Here is a 22,066-nt window from a genome sequence, read left to right as displayed (position 1 = left end):
TGTCTTGTGTCTTAATTTCAGCCACTTTCCCTTACCTTGGTCGAATTATAGGGCTTGTTACCTATTTTGTGAGCAATCTTCAATTCTTGCTTGTTTTATGAAGATGCTTTAGTTTTCTTTCTAGTTTTGAGATCAACTTGGACCCCTTGCCGATTTTAAGAGCGATTTTCTCCCTTTTTGCCGACTTTTGGGAACGTTTTGTGCTTCCTTTGCTTGATTTGTGCCACATGTCTTTAATGACTTATCTATTAGTTATGAGTCATATGCCACATGGAGCTTTGTGATGCATCATTTGTATGCAATGAAATTTACATGTCTACAAATGCCCCCACTTCAAGGAACATTGTAAGCATGTGCTTGTCACATATAGGAAACGTGTGTTTGGAGTCCTGCAATGTGAATGTTCTAACTCAAGGGTCATTGAGACTTGATCTTGAATTAGCTTGCTTCTTCAAGAGTCGTAGAGGCGTATTTCTTGAATTGACATGATGAATTTCTTTAAGGGTCGTTGAGGTTTGGTCTTGAATAAATGAAAACTTTCTTTAAAGGCCGTAAATGCTTGATCTTGAAAGAAATGAAAATTTTCTTCAAGGGCCGTAGATGCTTGATCTTAAAAGAAATGAAATTTTTCTTCAAGGGCCATAGAGGCTTGATCTTGAAAGCAATGAAACTTTTCTTGAAAGGCTGTAGAGGCTTAATCTTGAAAGAAATGAAATTTTGGAAATGGATAAATCAGCACATACTTATTGTGCGTATTGATTTTCCATAATTTTTGGCAAAATACATTTGGTGTATTTTGAGGCTTGATTTTTTTTTCCCTTGTGGTTGTGGTAAAAAATGTTTTTCCTTCCTTAGGTAGGAGTCCCTTCAATTTGGTAATGAGGGTGATTTCCTTCAAAGTGTTGGAAAGCTGTAATGCTTGTCCTTGGGTGAGTAGGATTTGCATTTTTTCCTTTCCATTTTATAACTTTTTCGGCCAAGGGGGTGTTTTCCCTCTTGGTTTGGGAAACTTGAAGACTTATCGTTGCTTTGGAGGGATTCCCTTTTGTATTTTGGCAAGGAAAGGTACTTTTCTTTGATGTTTTTGGAAATTTTAAAGCCCTTTCCTTATTTCTTTTCTTCGTTGATTTTGTTGCAAAAATAGCATGTTTTTTTTCCTTGTGCCGTACTCAGCTTGCCTTTTTTTTGCTTGGAATTTGCTTCCTTCTTTTGTTTGGAATGTCCTTCCTTCTTTTGATTTTCCTTTTTCTATTTGGTATGTATTCTCCCAATAGTATTAGGAAGCAATTGACCTTTATTTATAGGACAATTGGGTGTGTGTAATTTCCATTGTGCTTGCTGCTATGTCGTGCCTTATCGCTGCTTGCTGCCATGTGTAATTGCTACATGGAGCTTATTGCAGTGCGTCACTTTTTACCATCTGGTGCTGTGCAAAAGACTACAGCGAGGTTACGCTTTGTAGTGCCTTTTGGTCGTGGTTTTCCCTTGGTGGTGGTGTTGTCGTGCAGTGGAAGAAACTACTTAAGTAATCGTTGCGGGGTTGTGTAGTATGATTACGTAGTATTTTGGTTTTCTTTGCCACTGTAGCATGCTTTGAAGGATCGTCTTGTAGCTACCCTTTTTACTATGCTGCTCAAGCTTTGTGGATGATTTCTTTTCGTCGTTGTGACTTTGTCATCGTCATCCTTCAACGCTCATGAGTTTTGTCTCAAATGTCTTTTCCTTCAACACGGGCGTAGATATCGAGAGCCACATGAGAAGAGGTTTTCAAAGTGCCTATTGGAGGACCTTACGTTGCTCAAGGAAGACTTGTTGAAGCTTATTTCTGCGATTGACAACCTTAACATTAATTCCTCACTCTTAAGAGTCAAGATTGTTGAGGTTATGGCTACCTCAACTTAGTATTCTTCTTCGCATGCTGTGTCCTCGAAGAAGTTGAATCCAGAGGTTAGATGATGTGAAAATTACTTGACACACAAATTAAACCCTATTGATGACAATTGTAGCAAAGATGTAAGTAGGGATTAACTAGGGCTGCTAATCTACTCAAATTAAACTCTAAAACACTAAACTAGACTTAAAAACACAAGAATAGACTCTATAGACTCTAAACTGACCTAAATGAAATTGACTCAATTCTAGACCTAACAAGTGATTTGGACGAAATTGAAACTTACTTTGACTCAAAAGATTAAAAGAAAACAGATTGTAACTTAACTAACTCAGAAAACACTTAAAAGACTCAAAACATCACAATACTAACAATTAGACTCAAAACAGATTCTAGAGATGAAATTGGACGAATTTAAGACTAAACTAAGACCCAAACAATGTTTATGGACTAATCCTAACCTATATTGACTCAAAACACTCTAAAGAACCTAATTAGGACATATTCTAACCTAATAACATAAAACATAAAATGGGGTTTGATTTCTGATGAAATTGAATTAAAATAAACAAATTGCAAATCAAAGTAAACTAAAACGAAATTAAGATGAATTCAAGGGTGAAAAGCTAGTTAGAGGATCCTTGTCCACACATGAACATATGCAACATAAATCAATTTCCAGTATTGTTTCTTTAAACAATGAACGACAATGCCCTAAATTAATCGTGAATGCACAAATTAACTATCAGATTTCCCTAAATTTATTGAATTGGATGAATGCATGCAACAACCCAAATTATTCTTCTCAAGTTCCCTATATGAACAGCATGATAGAGATACATTCAAAGATCATTAAATTCCATGGAAATCATAAGCATTGACAAGGCAATTATAACTATGAACTGCATGATACTTTTGCCAAGAATCTACTTAACACTATTGTGACTAAAAATCTCCACTACTTGTAATTATAAGTTCCTAACGATTAGGTGAAAGTACCTTATAATTTAGCGTCAGATTCAAACATGCAAACTAAGTAGGCCTCCTTAATTAACACATAAGAATAAGTTATCAATCAAATAGATAAGTAAATCACATTCATATTTTACAAAACAATAACTGAAAGGAATCAATTCATATTAACATATATCCATGGCTTTGAATTCACCACTAACTAATAAGAATTTAGTTCCACATGTTCATATCAATTGAAAAGCAAATTGAAATAGACATCGAAACTGAAACGAGGGAAGAAAGAACTCTTAAAACTCCCAAGGATGCAGATGGCTTGCGCACAAGGCCATCCTTCATCAATGGAATGCACGGCAAAGCTCTCCTTCTTCTCCAAAAGGTGCGGCAGAGATGTATATGGATGTAGGATGGTGTTTTGTGATGTAGAATGGTGGTTAGGGTTGCGGCAAAGGTATTTCTGAGTGGTATGAAGGGTTGTGACGAATTTGTGCTGAAAATATGTATATATAGGCTCAACAAAACCCTAAGGTGAATTAGATTAGGGTTAGAAATCAGCACACTAGGAGAATTAGGGCCCTAGGGTTCGGCACACGGAGTTAAATCCACTAAGGAAAAGGTTTAGCCCAATTAATTTCCGAAAAGGATTTGTATAACCCAAATCCACAAGGAATAAGGCCTAATAGATCAGAATCCACAAAGGAAAAGGGCTAGAGGGTGCGGCACACATTTGAGGGAAAAGAGAATAGCTTGCAAGGCAAGGCAAAAGCCTCCTAGAAGGGAAATAGGCGCCACTTTTGTAGGGTTTCTAGAAACAATGTGTTTTGTGGCTGATTTGGGACTTCTAGAAGGGAAATCTTCTAGAAATAGGTTCTAGAAATATATATTTAGGTCCCCTTGCAGCTAGGATTAAGACATGATAAGATTATGATAGGATAAGATAAGATAAGGTTGATTTGGATAAGATAAGGTTGGATAAGGTTGTGGATAATGTTTCCTCTTTTGAGCTTATTCCTTATCTTCTTTGTCTTGAATTTAATTTCTTCATCTTCTTATCAGATTCCTAGCCTTTTAAACTCCAAATTCGTCCATCCATCTTGGCCCATACACGTGCTATCCAGTTAGTGCCCAAAACTGCTCCAAAATGCTCCAAAATGCACTTTATTGCCAACTATGTCATTTGGACCTACAAACACACAAAAATAGCTTAAAACACTATAATAACCACAAACTAACTATAAAAGTGCAAGAAAACAAGCTAACTAAGTCGCATAAATATGCTCCTATCAAATTCCCCCACACTTGGCTTTTCCTAGTCCTTGAGCAAAACAAAGCAAACAAAACAAAGAAAACATAACCTAAACCTTCCAACATATTCCTCAGGGATTTCCAATGAAGCATGACACATTAAAAATCACTACTCACATAGATTTTAGTTATCCCTACTCTCAAGCGCATACTTAATCACAGTCACCAGTTACTAGTTTGCATTTAATCACATAAAACAACATTTTGAATGTAGTAACATGCCTTAGAGAATTCCCTCAATTCCTCACCGGATATACACTCTATTTTCACTCAGACTTTCTGACTACACTCCCTATACTAGGTATATGTGAGAAAATTAATGTAAACATGAGAACTAACACTCACATATGTTATCATCAACGAAAACAATTTCTAGAGTTATTAACATAAACATGTATATGATCTCATGAATGGAATGTCACTACTTAGACGCGAGAATCAGGGATACCATATGCTCATACCAATCCCAAACTCCACAGATTGAAACACACAACAACCAAGATTAAAGTCTCAGCGTTATAACGGGGCTAAGGGTATTGGCTAACAAAGAAAGGTAAGGAAAACAAACGTTCTTAAAGCAAGAGTAAGCAAAGTAATGAAATCAACTTAGAATTCACTTTAGAATTCAGAAATCAACTTTTAAACACAAGGGAAGATTCATGCAACACTTAGGGTCAAATTCAAGTTTTTTTTTTTTTTTTTGACCCTTTCTTCAACAACCAACACTTTAGAGCTCTTTATCACATATTTTTTAGCTCTTCTTTATTATTTTCACAACTTTTCTTTTTTCTTTCTATTTTCTACGATTTTTTTTTTCTTTTTCTGTTCTACCCGTGCCTCTTATAAGACTTTGGCACCTACACACTTTTGAAAACCTTCCCCCTCACTTGTTTTCTGGAACAATGTTGATCAAAAGGAATTTCCTCTAAGTCTTGCTCCACTATACTTTAAGAACAAGGGTGTGGATAGTCCTATTCTAGGCTAGGTGAGGATGATGTGGCTAACAAAGAAAATAGGCTAATTAAGGCTCAAAGGGGTTAAACCTACAAAAACAAATGCATGGAATGAAGGCTTTTTGGCTCTGGTGGTAACTACTAACAACTTCATCTTGTTATATGTTATGCATTCAATTTTAAGTTTTGAATGAAACGGGTATGAGTTCTAGTATTTGGAACTAAAGTGATAAAATGCATTCTAAGTAGCAACCAAGCAACGAATAATGAGATCATGCAACGACTTTAGAAAACAATAAATCACAGATTAATAACTCTCCAAATAAAGTTTAGGCTCAAGTCTCTCAGGGTTGTAGCGTTAGTTTGAGTTCCTTCCTTCAAGCATGTTACAAAAACTTATTTTTTCCTTTGTGATTACATGTGAATTCGTAAACGTTAACTACAACCAACCATAAACCAAAGAGTATATCAAACTTCCATCCATGTTTGTAACTTTCTTTAACAGTCATGCAATTAAAAATCAAATCCTCATCATTGTGTTGGAAGGTACCCTATGACACAAACAAACACACAAAAACAACTTTTTTTGGGTTTTTCAAAACAATTTTTCAAATTTTTATGTCAAAACACACTAATATGCACCAAAACAGCTTAAAAAGACTTTAAAACAGCAAGGAACAACTTTGGAAGTTATGGGTGATAAAATCCCACGAATTTGCAATAAAAACACTTGGTTACCCCCCCCACACACTTAAACCAAACATTGTCCTCAATGTTTCAAATATAGACGCACACATATGCAAGCAAACAACACAACTAACAAACACGGCAAACATGGCAAAGTAAAAACAAGAAAGGGTAGAGTTTAAGAACGCAAATCTGGTTATGGAGCTCGAATTCCTTCAATCCCTCGTTTGAACACATGGGTTGCCTCCCAAGAAGCGCTTGCTTTAACGTCTTCCAGCCGGACGATACCTCCATTTAAGCTTGAAGAGGGTCCACGGCATGGAGGGGTATGTCCTCCACGGCATGCTCCTCAAATGTCTCATAGTAGGGCTTCAAACGGTGTCCATTGACCTTGAATTCATGTCCCGTCTTCATACTTTGAATTTGGACTGCACCATGAGGAAAAACATTAGTAATAACAAAAGGTCCAATCCATTTAGAACGCAACTTACCCGGAAACAACCGAAGACGGGAATTGAAGAGTAACACTTTCTGCCTTATAGAGAATGTCTTGCCACGAATCATCTTGTCATGGGTGGCCTTTGCTTTCTCCTTGTAAATGAAAGCGTTCTCATAAGCTTCAATCCTAATCTCCTCAAGCTCATTCAATTGCAATTTCCTATGGAGCCCAGCGGCATCAATGTCCATATTGAATGTTTTGACGGCCCAATGTGCACGATGCTCCAATTCAACCGGAAGATGACATGGTTTCCCATAGATGAGCCGAAATGGGGACATCCCAATTGGTGTTTTGTAAGTTGTTCTATATGCCCACAATGCATCATTTAAATGTAAGCTCCAATCTTTTCCAGTTGGTCCCACTGTCTTCTCCAAAATTTGCTTGATTTCCTTATTCGAAACCTCGGCTTGCCCACTTGTTTAAGGATGATAAGGTGTGGAAACCTTATGCGTGACATTGTACTTCTTGAGCAACGCCTCAATGGTTCGATTACAAAAATGTGATCCTCCATCACTAATGAGTACTCTTGGCATTCCAAACCTTGCAAATATGTTAGTTCTAATAAAATTTGCAACCACTTTAGAATCATTAGTATGGGTGGCTTTTGCTTCCACCCATTTCGACGCATAATCTACAACAAGTAATATATAAAGAAAACCATGTGTGGAAGGAAAAGGACCCATGAAATCTATACCCCAAACATAAAAAATCTCAACAGAATATATAGGATGTTGCGGCATTTGGTCTTTTGATGTTATATTACCCATTCTTTAACAACGATCACATGTTATACAAAAGGTTCTAGCATCTCTAAAGATAGTAGGCCAATAAAATCCACATTCTAAAACCTTATGTGCTGTGCGTTGTGTGCCAAAATGACCCCCACATGCATAAGTGTGACAAAAAGTTAAAATCAAATGAAACTCGGAATCAAGAAAGGTGCAGGAATTAAAGAGAAAAGGAAAGGGAAATTCGGCAGAAATTGTAGGGCAGATTTAGGAATGTGTTTTGGGTCAGAAAATAGGCAAGAAAGGATGTAGGGTGCGGCATAGGGTTTTAGGGAAAAGGAAATACGTTTTAGGACATAAAATAGGAAGGAGAATCTCTCCCTTGTGCAGCAAGGGATGGAACAAAATAGGAATGTGGTTTAGGTGTAGAAAATAGGAAAGAAAGGTTGTGTCTTGTGCAACAAAGAACTAGAAATTAAAGGGATGGTGCGGCAATATCTAGGGTAAGTTCTAGGACTTCTAGAAACATGTAATTAGGCAACCTAACATGTTTTGAAACCCTTTTGTGGCTGGAACATAGGTGAGGAAGGGTTAGGAAACTTCCAAGCCAAGAATAGAAACTTTCAAGAATGGAAACCTCCAAGAATAGAAACTTTGGTTTCCAATTATGAACTCTTTGTTCTTCATTTTCATTTCTTCATTTCATTATTCATTCCTAGCCTCCTTTGATCTTCAATTTCGTCCATCCACCTTGCTCCAAGCATAAGCTATCCATTCCATGCCCAAAACTGCTCCAAAAGGCTCCAAAATGCACATGTTTGCATACTTTGTCCTTAAAACCTGAAATTGCACGAAAATAGCTTAAAATACTAAAATTACTAAGTACTAGCAACGTAAATGCAAGGAAACAAGCTAATTAAGTTGCATAAATATGCTCCTATCACACACACCTACGTAGAATCTGATCAGGGCAATGTTTCCACAAATAAGGGTCATCCCAAACATACAACCGTGCATCTTTCTTGAGTTTATCACGTTGGTGCTTATTTAGGGTGCTTGGGACATGCTTAGTGACCAAATAATTAACTAGATCGGCATACCATGGCTCACTTACCTTTATGGACAGCAACTGCTCATCTGGGAATGTCTCTGGGATGGGCACGACATTGGCATCTTCTTCATGCACCATTCAGCTCAAATGGTCAGCCACCATGTTTTCACTTCCTTTCTTGTCCTGGATTTCCACGTCAAACTCTTGGAAAAGTAGCATCCAACGAATAAACCTTGGCTTGGCCTCCTTCTTTGTGAGCAAATACTTCAAAGCTGCATGATCAGTGTAAATAATAACTTTAGTTCCAAGAAGATATGAACGAAACTTATCTAAAGCAAATACAACAACAAGAAGTTATTTTTTAGTGGTGCAATAATTCAATTGTGCATCATTCAAGATCCGGGATGCATAGTAGATGACGTGTGGCTTCTTGTCCCTCCTTTGTCCCAAAACAGCCCCTAATGCATAATCTGAGGCATTGCATATAAGCTCAAAGGGAAGGCTCCAATCTGGTAGGACTATGATGGGGGCTGAAGTTAGCTTTTCCTTGAGGTGATTAAATGCCTTCTCACACTCATCATCGAACTTGAATGTCACATCCTTTTGAAGAAGTCGGCAAAGGGGTTGGGAAATCTTGGAAAAATCTTTGATGAATCACCTATAGAATCTTGCATGTCCAAGAAAAGAACGAACCTCTCTCACCGAAGTGGGAGAGGGTAAGTAACGCACAAGATCTATTTTTGATTTATCAACCTCTATTCCCTTTGCAGAAACTATGTGACCTAAAACTATGACTTGTTTAACCATAAAGTGACATTTTTCCCAATTCAAAACAAGGTTAGTTTCAATGCACCGGTTTAAGATTAAAGTGAGATTATCTAAACAACCATCAAACGAATCACCAAAGACACTAAAATCATCCATGAAAACCTCAATAATCTTTTCCACAAAATATGAGAATATACTTACCATGCATCGTTAGAATGTGGCTGGTGCATTACACAACCCGAATGGCATTCGACGATAAGCAAAAGTGCCAAATGGACAAGTAAAAGTAGTTTTTTCTTGATCATCTGGAGCTATAACAATTTGATTATATCCCGAATAATCATCTAGAAAGCAATAAAAAGAAAGACCGGCTAACCTTTCAAGCATTTGATCAATGAACGGCAAAGGGAAGTGGTCCTTCCTTGTGGTGGCGTTTAGCTTTCTATAGTCAATGCACACTCGCCAACCAGTTTGGATACGTGTAGGCACAAGTCATTCTCTGCATTTTTCACCACGGTGACTCCTGATTTCTTGGGTACAACTTGAACTGGTGAAACCCAACCACTATATGAGATAGGGTAAATGACTCCACAATCAAGAAGCTTGATAATCTCTTTCTTCACAACTTCCATCATTGGAGGGTTAAGTCGACGTTGAGCCTTTCGAGTTGGTTTAGCCCCCTCCTCTAAAAGTATGCGATGGATGCAAGTTGTAGGGCTAATTCCCTTAATGTCGGCCAATGTCCATCCAATTGTCGTTTTATGCTATTTCAACACCCAAATCAACTTCTTCTCCAATGTCGTGAGTGATGAGGAAACAATGACGGGCAATGTTTGGTCATCTCCCAAAAATACATACTTTAAATGGTCCGGCAACAATTTAAGCTTAAGGACGAGTGCCTGAATCACAGAAGGTAACAACTTGTTAGTAGAAATGGGAATTGGAACTGGGTTAGGAGGCTTACCAAGATGTTGTGGCAATGACTCAAGGGCAGCAACCATCTCTCCTATTTCTGTACTAGGGGGCACGGCATAGGCATCATCATTCTTGTCGTGAGTATGCTCAATTGCTGCCTTTGGTTTGTTAAGTCCCACTCCGTGTACTATGGTGGTTTCAAGAGGATCCCTCTCTAATGAGTCAAGGTAGTCCTACGCCAAAACATCAAATACATCAATAGAGAAACAAGAATGATCATCCTTAGGATATTTAATAGATTCAGAAATATTGAAATCAATAACATCCCCATCAAATTCCATTGTGAGTGTTCCTTTCAACACATTTATCTTGGTGCGGGCTGCTTTCATGAAGGGTCTTCCAAGGAGGATCGGCAAGGATGTGGAATGGCCCGAATCTTCCATCTCAAGCACGTAGAAGTCCGCTGGAAATACTAAGTCATTAACCTGCACCAAAACATCTTCCAAAACCCTTTTTGGGTATGCATTAGAACAATCGGCTAATTGAATGATAACACCATCATTTTTAAGCTCTCCTAGGTTCATAGATGCATAAATAGAGTATGGCATGACGTTAATGGATGCACCTAGATCTAACATAGCATGCTCAAACTTGGTATTTCCAATAACACAAGGAATTGTAAAACTACCTGGATCTTTGCATTTTGGTGGTAGTTTTCTTTGCAAAACGGCTGAAACATTCTCACTTACCTTTACAACTTCTTTGTTTGAAATCCTCTTTCTTGTTGTACAAAGTTCCTTAAAAAACTTTGCATACCTTGGAACTTGTTTAATTGCATCAAGGAGTGGGATATTCACTTGCACCTTTCTCAACGTCTCAAGAATGTCCTTCTCATTCTCCTCCTTCTTTGATTGCATAAATCTACAAGGGAAAGGTGCATTGGGTGGAATCGAGTTAGAATGGTTTAAAATTATATCACCCTTACCTGAATTGGACGGTTTAGTTGCACTAGGTGGCTGCGGCAATGGAACTTCTTTCCTTGCCGTGGCTTTGTCCAATTCCTCCTCTGCAATCAGCAACTTGTCATCCTCGTTTTGACTTGGTTTGGATGTATTTGGCTTGATTCCCACCTTTTTTCCGCTTCTCAACGTAATAGCTTTAGCGGATTCGAAGCCTCCCTTTGAATTCACAATGGTTGAACTAGGGAGTTTTCCTTCTTCACGAAACTACCCCATAAACTCAGAAATCTACCCTATTTGTTTCTTCACTTCACTCATCTCCTTAGCTTGATTTTGTTAGCCCTGTGTAAGTGAACTTAGTAATTGAAGAAGTGTATCATTATCTAATTTCGAACCTGAATTTTGTTGGGCAGATTGTGGTGGAACTTGTGGTGGTGCATATGGCCTTTGAAACACTCCAGGTGGTGTTTGCCGAAATCCCCCTTGTTGGGCAGGTTGTTGTTGCTTTCTCCATTTGAAATTTGGGTGATCTCTCCACCCCGGATTGTAAGTGTTGGAGTATGGATCGTTTCGTGGCTGATTTTGGCTCCCAAAACCCACGGCATTGGCAGATTCCCACCCTCCATTCTCAATCAATTGAGGGCATTGGTCATTAAGATGTCCTTGCATAGAACACACGCCACAAACACTTGGTCCTTGTATTTTCATCCCTTCGGGCATCTGAGATATAATAGAAGTAAGGTTAGTTAATTGTGATTGAATGTCGAACATAGAACTTACCTCATTAACTTGATGTCGTGGAGGGTCTCTTTGTCTAAGCCATTCCTATTGTTGTGCATTTAGCGCTCGGTTGGCAATTAAGGTTTTTGCAGCCATTGGTGTTTTGTCAACCAATGCACCTCCTGCTGAAGCATCTAGTATTTGTCGCTCAATTGGAAGAAGTTCTTCGTAAAAGTATTGAAGTAGAAGTTCTTCTTTCATTCGGTGCTGAGGACATAAGGCGACAAGAGCCTTAAAACGCTCATAGTATGCTGGAAATGACTCTCATTGGCTTTCTTGAATGCCACTAATCTTCTTCCTCAAGAGAATGACTCTCGAAGTGGGGAAGAACTTCTCTAAACACGCCCTCTTCATGCTTTCCCAAGAAGTGACCATCCCGGGTGCTAATTCATAAAGCCAATCTTTAGCCTTTTCCACAAGAGAGAATGGAAATGCCTTCATCATCAAAATGTTCCCATCGACATTGATGGTGTCATGCTTGAACAAACAACTTCGAACTCCTTAAGATACTTGTTTGGATCTTCCATGGACAGCCCATGGTATTTGGGAATGTGATGCAACAAGCTTGACTTCAATTCGAACTCGTTGGTCTTGCCTTGAGCAGCCAAGGGGTATTGAATGCAAAGGGGTGCGGCATTGGCCAACACCGAGGCCGAGAGTTCTTTTATTGTACGATTGTTCGCTGCTATGACTTTTTCTTCTTCTTCAAATTCAGATTCGGCCTTTGAACTTGAACTAGATGGATTAGGTTCTGGTTGCTTCCTCTTTCGTCTCAAAGTTTTTTCAAATCGTTGTCAAACTCCAAGATGTTTGCACTAATGTGTTGAGAACTACGAGTCATAAGCTAATACCTGAAACAAGGAAACAAACGCAATCAGCAACCAAGTATTGAGGCATGGCAGAAACATAAAAAAACACACACACGAACTCACGGATAAACTTAAAAGAAAATACAAAAGACACGACACAAACAAGGGTTTAGCAAGTTTGCTAATCCTCGGCAATAGCGCCAAAATTTAATGTGACAATTACTTGACACACAAATTAAACCCTATTAATGACAATTGTAGCAAAGATGTAAGTAGGGATCGTTCTAAACCAGGGATTAACTAGGGCTAATAATCTACTCATATTAAACTCTAAAACACTAAACTAGACTTAAAAACACAAGAATAGACTCTATAGACTCTAAACTGACCTAAAATACTCAAATCTGCAAAAGTAAATGAAATTGACTCAATTCTAGACCTACCAAGTGATTTGGACGAAATTGAAACTTACTTTGACATAAAAGATTAAAAGAAAATAGATTGTAACTTAACTAACTCAGAAAACACTTAAAAGACTCAAAACAGTACAATACTAACAATTAGACTCAAAACAGATTCTAGAGATGAAATTGGACAAATTTAAGACTAAACTAAGACCCAAACAATGTTTAGGGACTAATCCTAACCTATGTTAACTCAAAACACTCTAAAGAACCTAATTAGGACAGATTCTAACCTAATAACATAAAACAGAAAAAGGGGGTTTGATTTCTGACGAAATTGAATTAAAACTAAACAAATTGCAAATCAAAGTAAACTAAAACGAAATTAAGATGAATTCAAGGGTGAAAAGCTAGTTAGAGGATCCTTGTCCACACATGAACATATGCAACATAAATCAATTTCCAGTATTGTTTCTTTAAACCATGAACGACAATGCCCAAAATTAATCGTGAATGCACAAATTAACTATCAGATTTCCCTAAATTCATTGAATTGGATGAATGCATGCAACAACCCAAATTATTCTTCTCAAGTTCCCTATATGAACAGCATGATAGAGATACATTCAAAGATCATTAAATTCCATGGAAATCATAAGCATTGACAAGGCAATTATAACTATGAACTGCATGATACTTTTGCCAAGAATCTACTTAACACGATTGTGACTAACAATCTCCACTACTTGTAATTATAAGTTTCTAACGATTAGGTGAAAGTCCCTTATAATTTAGCATCAGATTCAAACATGCAAACTAAGTAGGCCTCCTTAATTAACACACAAGAATAAGTTATCAATCAAATAGATAAGTAAATCGCATTCATATTTTACGAAACAATAACTGAAAGGAATCAATTCATATTAACATATATCCATGGCTTTGAATTCACCACTAACTAATAAGAATTTAGTTCCACATGTTCATATCAATTGAAAAGCAAATTGAAATAGACATCGAAACTTAAACGAGGGAAGAAATAACTCTTAAAACTCCCAAGGATGCAGATGGCTTGCACACAAGGCCATCCTTCATCAATGGAATGCACGGCAAAGCTCTCCTTCTTCTCCAAAAGGTGCGGCAGAGATGTATATGGATGTAGGTTGGTATTTTGTGATGTAGAATGGTGGTTAGGGTTGCGGCGGAGGTATTTCTGAGTGGTATGAAGGGTTGTGACGAATTTGTGCTGAAAATATGTATATATAGGCTCAACAAAACCCTAGGGTGAATCAGATTAGGGTTAGAAATTAGCACACTAGGAGAATTAGGGCTCTAGGGTTCGGCACAAGGAGTTAAATCCACTAAGGAAAAGGTTTAGCCCAATTAATTTCAGAAAAGGATTTGTATAACCCAAATCCACAAGGAATAAGGCCTAATAGATCAGAATCCACAAAGGAAAAGGGCTAGAGGGTGCGGCACACATTGGAGGGAAAAGAGAATAGCTTGGAAGGCAAGGCAAAAGCCTTCTAGAAGGGAAATAGGCGCCACTTTTGTAGGGTTTCTAGAAAAAATGTGTTTTGTGGCTGATTTGGGACTTCTAGAAGGGAAATCTTCTAGAAATAGGTTCTAGAAATATATATTTAGGTCCCCTTGCAGCTAGGATTAAGACATGATAAGATTAGGATAGGATAAGATAAGATAAGGTTGGTTTGGATAAGATAAGGTTGGATAAAGTTGTGGATAATGTTTCCTCTTTTGAGCTTATTCCTTATCTTCTTTGTCTTGAATTTAATTTCTTCATCTTCTTATCAGATTCCTAGCCTTTTAAACTCCAAATTCGTCCATCCATCTTGGCCCATAAATGTGCTATCCATTTAGTGCCCAAAACTGCTCCAAAATGCACTTTCTTGCCAACTTTGTCATTTGGACCTACAAACACACGAAAATAGCTTAAAACACTATAATAACCACAAACTAACTATAAAAGTGCAAGAAAATAAGCTAACTTAGTCGCATAAATATGCTCCTATCATTAGAGCTTGCATTCTTGGGGTTCCTCTCCTCAAATCCTCAAGGAGAAAAGGAGAATCAAAGAAGCAAACATCCAAGGAGCAAAGGAGGTGACTTGAAGGCCCTCCACTTGGGTGAATCCCTTGTGTAAACAAGGATGAGCTTCAAGGGTAAAGAAACTCAAACTCTCTCTTCTCTTTAAGTTGTTAAAGAGTCTTTTGGCTCACCATTCACTAGGCTTTGAAAGTCATGGGTTTTAGAATTGTTTTTTAATGCGTGCCTACTTTAAAGTGTTATTAGTTTGCTTATGTGTTCAAATGTTCTCACATGTTCTTAGCTACGACAAAATTTTCCTTCAAGTGGTATCAGAGCCTAGGTTTAGTGTATGGTGAATCCTTTTGGGTTTTATGTTTTTTATGGTTTGTGATTTAAATGTTGGAAATGTTACAAGCTTTGTTCTTGCTTTTTGAATGTAAATTTTGCTTGAAATTTTAGCATATCAAATGTTGGATATGTAGTTCATTTAAGCATGAATATTGAAACTAAAATTTTGGTGCCATGTATGTGGGGAAATTTGGCCAAATCCAAAGGGTGGATTTTTGGGTTCATATTTGTCTTGTTAAAAGTGTTTTAAAGTGACATTAGGAACTCCCTAAGTACCCTAGGATGTTAACCCTCTTTTGAGTAGTGTAAATTTTGAATTTTAATTGAGTGAAAACATTCATGGAGCTCTTATGAGTTTTCATGTGTGTTCTTCAATGTTCTTACTTTGTTCTTGATGTTCATACGAAGAGCAAAATGTTTGGTGTTTTGATACAATGTGTTTGATGTTTTTCATAAAGTTTTGGTTTGTTATTGATTGGTGATGGATGATTGGTGTTTTTTTTTTATTGTTTGATAAATTCTACACCTTACCTACATCTTACAAACCATACCAATCAAACTATTCAACCATGCGAATCAACTATTCAACACATACCTTTCACTTTTTCAACACTTTATAAAATTTTGAATTTTCACCAAAACCAACCATCCCTTTACACTATCTAAAACCGGCCACCCCATAGTGGGGGTACTTTTGGGGCTTTTATGCAATTACATAAAGTTTTGATACTTTTGTGTATTTACACTTTGGCCCAAAAGTTTACATTTTTATGTAAAGACCCAAAATCACTAAAGGACAAATTGTTTTGCTCCTTTAATGAAGTTTTTTAATTGTTGAAATTTCTGGATTCTAGTTGTAATTACATGAAGTTGTGGACTTTTGTGTTTTTACAAAGTGACCCTAAAAGCTTTTTGTTTTCGCATTGTGGTCCAATAGTTGAGGTCATTGCATTTTTGGCCCAAATTATGATGATAACAAAATGGTTTTGTCTCTTGATAAGAGCATATTTATGTGACTTTGTTATCTTATTTCTTTGCATTTACTCGTTAATTTCCATTTATTTTGGTCATTTATGTTATTTTCGTATTATTGTAGGTCCAGTTGGTAAAGATGACAATAAATAGCTAAATGGAGCAATTTGGAGCAGTTTTGGACTTGGATTGGATGGCATGCGTGGATAGCATATGGGCTGAACATTTTTGGTGTTTAAATGGTGCTAGACATGTGCTAAAATCTGGAGAAATTACACAAGAAAGAAGAATCTTAATTGGAGAGGAACATTACACAAGAAAGAGGAATCCTAATTGGAGAGGAACATTATCTTATCTTATCATATCTTATCCAACATTATCTTATCTTATGTCCTGCTGCAAGGAGGAATCCTAATCACATTCCAACACTTTCTACCTGATTTTTAGAGTCCTAAAATAACTCAAAAACCCCAAAACCCTTTCCTCCTTGGATTCAGGCACTTCCCCTATATATATGAAATTCCTGCAAAGAATTAGGGTGTGCCGCGCCTACCATTCATCCATTGAAGTTGCTAAAGTTTTTAGAGTTCTTTCTCTCTTTGTTTTAAGTTTCAATGTTTATTTTAGATTGCTTTTTAGTTATGATGAACATGTGTAATTAAGTTTCTTTTTAGCTAAAGGTGAATTTGAAGCCATGATCATATGTTTTATATAAATTGATTACATCTAGTTATTGTTCCATAAAACATGAATGCGATTTACTTATCTGCTTATTAGAGAACTTATTCTTATATGTTTATTAAGGGTGCACACTTAGTTTGCATGCAGGGATTTGATGCTACAATATAAGGGAATTTCACCTAATTGTTATGAACTTATATTTGCAAGTAGTAAAAATCACTAGTCATGATTGAGTTAAGTAAATTCTTGGTAAGAGTATCATGCTTTTCATAGTTACAAATGCTTTGTCAATGCTTATGATTTTCACATAACTTAATGATCTTTGAGATGTATCTCTATCATGTTTTTCATAGTTAGAGAACTTGAGAAGAATAATTTGGTTGCGTCGCTGAGTCCAATTCAATGAACTTAGGAAAATCTGAGAATTAATTAGTGTTGTTCACAGTTAATTTGGGGCATTGTCATTCATGGTTTATAGGAAGAATAGTTGGAAATCGATTTGAATGCATATGTTTCATGTGTGGAGAAGAATCCTTTAGCTATCTTTTCATCCATATTTCATTCACAACTTAATTTACTTGCAGCCTTTTACTTTTGTTTTAATTAAATTCGTCCAAAATCTCCCCCCTCATTGATTTAATGTTAGTTTAACTTAGTTTTTCATCTTATAAGTTTAGTTTGTGTTGATTAGCATCCCTTGTAATCCCCGGAATAGAACGATCCTTACTTACTCGTAATACAATTGCATAATTTATAGGGTTTAATTTATGTGCTAGTTTCTACCACATCAAATTTTGGCACCATTGCCGGGGATTAGTAAAATTGCTAATCACTCTGTTTTCTATTGAGTGCATAAAGTCATACTTTTATGCCCTCTTTTACTTAGGTTTTGGACTTAAAATCTCTATGCATCACAAGGTATTTTGGTGTTTGTATTGTATTTCAGGATGAAAGTAAGGGCTTGAAGAAATCATCTTATTTTGAATATCTTATGAGCCTAGAATGGATAGTTTGAAGCCCAACCGGGCTCCTTAATAGAATGTTTAACTGATCCATTCCGGATCGACTGAATTGGTACGGAAGTTGTAACATGGGAAAACCACAGAAAACACAACTTATTTGAATAACCCAGTGACCTACCAATTGTAGAAGTAGAGAGAGTGATTCGATCTGCCTGGGAGGCACCTTGTCGATTCCCCTCGTGCAGGTTTCCATCCTGAGGTTCAGTCTTCACGAGGGATTCAGAACTAGTGAATTGATCATTCTCTTTTAGTTGCAGACTTCGGTTAAGGAAAGATTCAAGCTAGCCCTTCTTCCTGGGCAATGAGGCTCGACCGAGGAATGGAATATTTTTTTTTAGAGAGAATACGACTTCCAATAGTAGGGAGACTCTACTTCAATTAGTAGGCTTAGCTGCCTTCCTAGCTCTCTACTAAGCCTACCACCCTCTTCTCCGCACCCGATACAAGGCAGTCGAAGTCCTCGCCACCTTGCAGATCTCAATCTAGCGACGGCACCTGGAACCGCACAGCTTCCACTGCCCTTCGGGCACGTCTCCTACGCTCTTGCGGCATTCCAAAATCGACATAAAGTATGCTTTCAAGGGCAATCTACTAATCGGTAAGCCTAACCGGTCACGACATGTTGTTGATATTGATTGAGTTTGGGGGACCTTCGCTGACTGAATCCATCCATAAACCCAGACCCTGGTAACCTTCGTAACCAAAGCATCATGACAACATCCAAAGGTGACCCTTGGATGAGGGCAAGGAGGAGCGCGTAGGAATGCCGACCACTACATAAGCCACTAGTGGCTGAGAGAAAGCGAGCAACTCTCTCCACTACATAAGCCACTTGTATAAGTTGTGCAGAGCTTGAAGAAGCGAGCCCCTTTCAGAAAGGGCCGTACCCTTCATTCTTATATATATGGGTTGACCCCGGCCCAGGGCTGGCTTTTGGGGAGCCCGTTCCCACCGCGCTCATGGCCCAGCTGGCCTGCTAGTCACTCTCTCCAGGAGGTTGGCCGCCTGTCCTAGATCTTCCCATTTTCAAGAAGATCCCCCGCTCTATCTAGTTTAGTATCAAGGTGATTCTGTTTCCATTCCTATATATATGGGTCCGTGCAGCATTTCCACGATATCATTATGATCAATTAATAGGACTTGGTCGGAAAGTGTTCTTGCCTCTATCATTATGCATACAACCAAATTATCCACACATGACATATGCATACAAACCAATTTCCAGTTATTATTCTTTTAGACTATGAATGACAACACCCCAAGTTAACCGTGATAGCACAAATTAACCATCAAATTTTCCTTAATTCATTGAATTGGATGGAATACGCATTGCAACCAAATTATCCTTATCAAGTTCCCTAACTATGAAAAGCATGTTAGAAAGACATATCAAAGGTCATTAAGTTCTTTGAAAACCATAAGCATTGACGAGGCATTCGTAACTATGAAAAGCATGATACTCCTGCCAAGGATTCACTTAACACAATCATGACTAGTGACTTTTACTACTTGTGAATATAAGTTCATAACAATTAGGTGAAACTCCCTTATACTCTAGCATCAAATTCATGCATGCAAATTAAGTATGCATCCTCAATCAACATGCATAAACAAGTTTTGATAACGCAGATAAGCAAATCACATTCAAGACTCAAGAAACAATAACTAGATGTAATCAATTCATATAAAGCATGTAATCATGACTTCGAATTCACCTCTAACTAAAAAGAAATTAGTTCCACATGTTCATAATAATTGAAAAGCAAAGTAAAATGAACATGGAAGCGAAACAAGGGAAGAAAGAACTCTAAAAATCTCCAATGGTTGCAGGTGACTTGCGACACAACCCTTGAATGGTGGCACGACACAAATCTCCTCTTCTCCTTCCCTTCCTTGCTGCGGCACTTGATGAATTTTCTGTGAATTGTGGTGTAGAATTATATGGGGGGTGGTGGTCGATTTTGTGGCTGAAAATATGTATTTATAGGCTAGGCAAACCCTAGGGAAATCACACTAGGGTTAGAAATTAGCACAGATAAAGGATTAGGGCCCTAGGGTGCGGCACAAGGCTTGGGCCTCAAGAAAAGGGTCACAGCCTAATTAACTTCTTATAAGGCTTTGCAATCCAAATCCACAAGGAAAAAGGCTAACTAAATCAGAATCCAAGAGGGAAAAGGGAATGGAGATGCATGGCAGGAATTGGAGGGAAAGGGAATGGAGTGCAAGGCAAGGCAAAGGCCTTCTAGAAGGAAGGAGGCGCCATGTTTTTAAGGTTTCTAGAATCAAAATGTTTTGTGGTAGAAATTGGGACTTCTAGAAGGGAATGCTTCTACAAATAGTTTCTAGAAATCAGATATTTAGGTCCCCTTGCAGCTGGATTTAAGGTATGATAGGATTCGGATAGGATAAGATCAGATAAGGTTAGTTTGGATAAGATAAGGTTGGATAAGGTTTTTGATAATGTTTCCTTCTTTTAAGCTGATTCCTTATCTTCTTTGTCTTGAATTTAATTTCTTCATCTCTTTATCATATTCCAAGCCCATTGAACTTCAAAAACGTCCATCCACCTTGCTTCATACATCTGTTATCCATTCTTGGCTCAAAACTGCTCCAAAATACACCAAAATGCACTTTCTTGCCAACTTTGTCATTTGGACCTACAAACACACAAAAATAGCTTAAAACACTATAATAACTAAGAACTAACAACATAAATGCAACAAAACAAGCTAACTAAGTCGCATAAATATGCTCCTATCAGGGTTTCCAGAGAGTTCAATGTAAATTTGAGCTTTTCCCGGCCAAATTGGACTTGGCCACAGGTATAAAACTTGCTCTACTCGTTGAGATCTTCATTTTTGTAAAATGTGAGAATTTTTTGAAATAGTTGAATTTTCTAGCGAGTTGCGACGGCTGGCCGCTGCGTGTGGCAGCGCGTGGGTTAAGACCTCACCTGCCCTTCCTAGACTAATTTGGATACCTTGATTTCATATGTAACATCCGATTGACGAAATCTCATCGTATGACTATAGTTTTGAGAGAGACCGCCACTTGGTTATGTTATGATTCAACGATCTGACCATTGGATCGCCACCAAACTTTAATACATAATAGTACATAATATTTAAGGATATTAGGAACTGATAGATTGGACATTTGACATACGGATCTTCCCAGATGGGTTTTCTAAATTTGTAAATCTAAACGTCGGCCACCAATTTTAGCAATTGGCGGAGATTTGACCATTGGATTGTTCCAAAACTTTAGGATGTTGTTCTAGAAGCTTATTGAAACTCTTGGGAAGTTACGGATTAAAAATTCGAAGTGTGGATCTTCCGGATTGAGTTATGTAGGGTTGTGGATCCTACCGTCGACCTGACGGTTGACTTTTGGTCAATGAGTTTCAAACCATTATAGAATGTCCTTGGGGATGTGTTTTATGTAAGTTACATGTTCTATCGATAAGAATTATGAGACATGATTTGATATTTATTCTAGGCGACGATCGTTAGTGATGCCTCGATATTCGTGGTAGGGAATTGTAGTGCGGACTTCAGGTGAGTGGGTCTTTTCCTTTCTATAGTATATATATATATATGATTGATAGTTTCCATTTATACAATTGACAAAGAATCCTCTGCGTATGCTTGGATCAAACTAAAGTTTATAAGAATTAGCGAAGTGACGAAATTTATGAAATATGCTGCATCTTACAGGGATGCACATGTATGCTTATAATCTTTGATGCTATAATTATATCTATGGCTATGAATGTTAGTATGATGATTAGAACTATCGAATCACTATGGCATGCTTATATTTATGTGGTTTTCTCATCATTGCTGCACGCCGATGTTAGTACTCACCCATAGCCAAGACCAGTCTTTCATGTGTATGTTCACCTCTGCACCGCATGCTCGTCTTGGATCCAAGTAGGTGTCAGTCCTGTTGTACAGTTTTCATTAGGCAACTCCAACTCCTAGGTGACCGTGAATAGTGCTAGTCTTCACGTGATTGTAGCATTAGAGCATATATTATGATTACACCCAGTCCTGTCATACAGGTCGCATTAGGCGACTTCGACTCATGTGCTAGCATAGATTGATGAGCATCAATTGAGTCGTACATGTCACATTAGGCAACTCCAACTTATGTGTTAGTATAGATTGATTGAACACCTTATTTTACTTATATTACTGTTAAGATATTGTGATGTGGCATACTTCTGGATTTACTGTTGTTTTGCATTTGATTTCATACCTATATGTAGTATGAT

At 37.6% G+C, this 22,066-nt stretch overlaps 2 protein-coding genes across 2 annotated transcripts; both read right to left on the bottom strand.

The window, feature by feature from the left end:
* Positions 1–6,102: 6,102 nt before the first annotated feature.
* LOC114822299 (uncharacterized) lies at positions 6,103–6,495 on the bottom strand. Its single transcript, XM_029096634.1, has 2 exons — positions 6,300–6,495; positions 6,103–6,236 (listed from the first exon to the last, which is right to left on the bottom strand). Exons 1-2 carry the CDS (start codon positions 6,493–6,495, stop codon positions 6,103–6,105), a joined length of 330 nt encoding a protein of 109 aa, XP_028952467.1.
* Positions 6,496–9,618: 3,123 nt separating this feature from the next.
* Positions 9,619–11,567, bottom strand: LOC139193107 (uncharacterized). The gene is made up of 4 exons (XM_070816071.1): positions 11,509–11,567; positions 10,519–10,969; positions 10,093–10,254; positions 9,619–10,002 (listed from the first exon to the last, which is right to left on the bottom strand). The coding sequence occupies exons 1-4, from the start codon at positions 11,565–11,567 to the stop codon at positions 9,619–9,621; spliced, it is 1,056 nt and encodes a 351-aa protein (XP_070672172.1).
* Positions 11,568–22,066: the final 10,499 nt, after the last annotated feature.

Source organism: Malus domestica, chromosome 16 (genome assembly GCF_042453785.1).
Source record: "Malus domestica chromosome 16, GDT2T_hap1".
NCBI lineage: Eukaryota > Viridiplantae > Streptophyta > Magnoliopsida > Rosales > Rosaceae > Malus > Malus domestica.
This window is presented reverse-complemented; position numbering and strand designations above follow the sequence as displayed.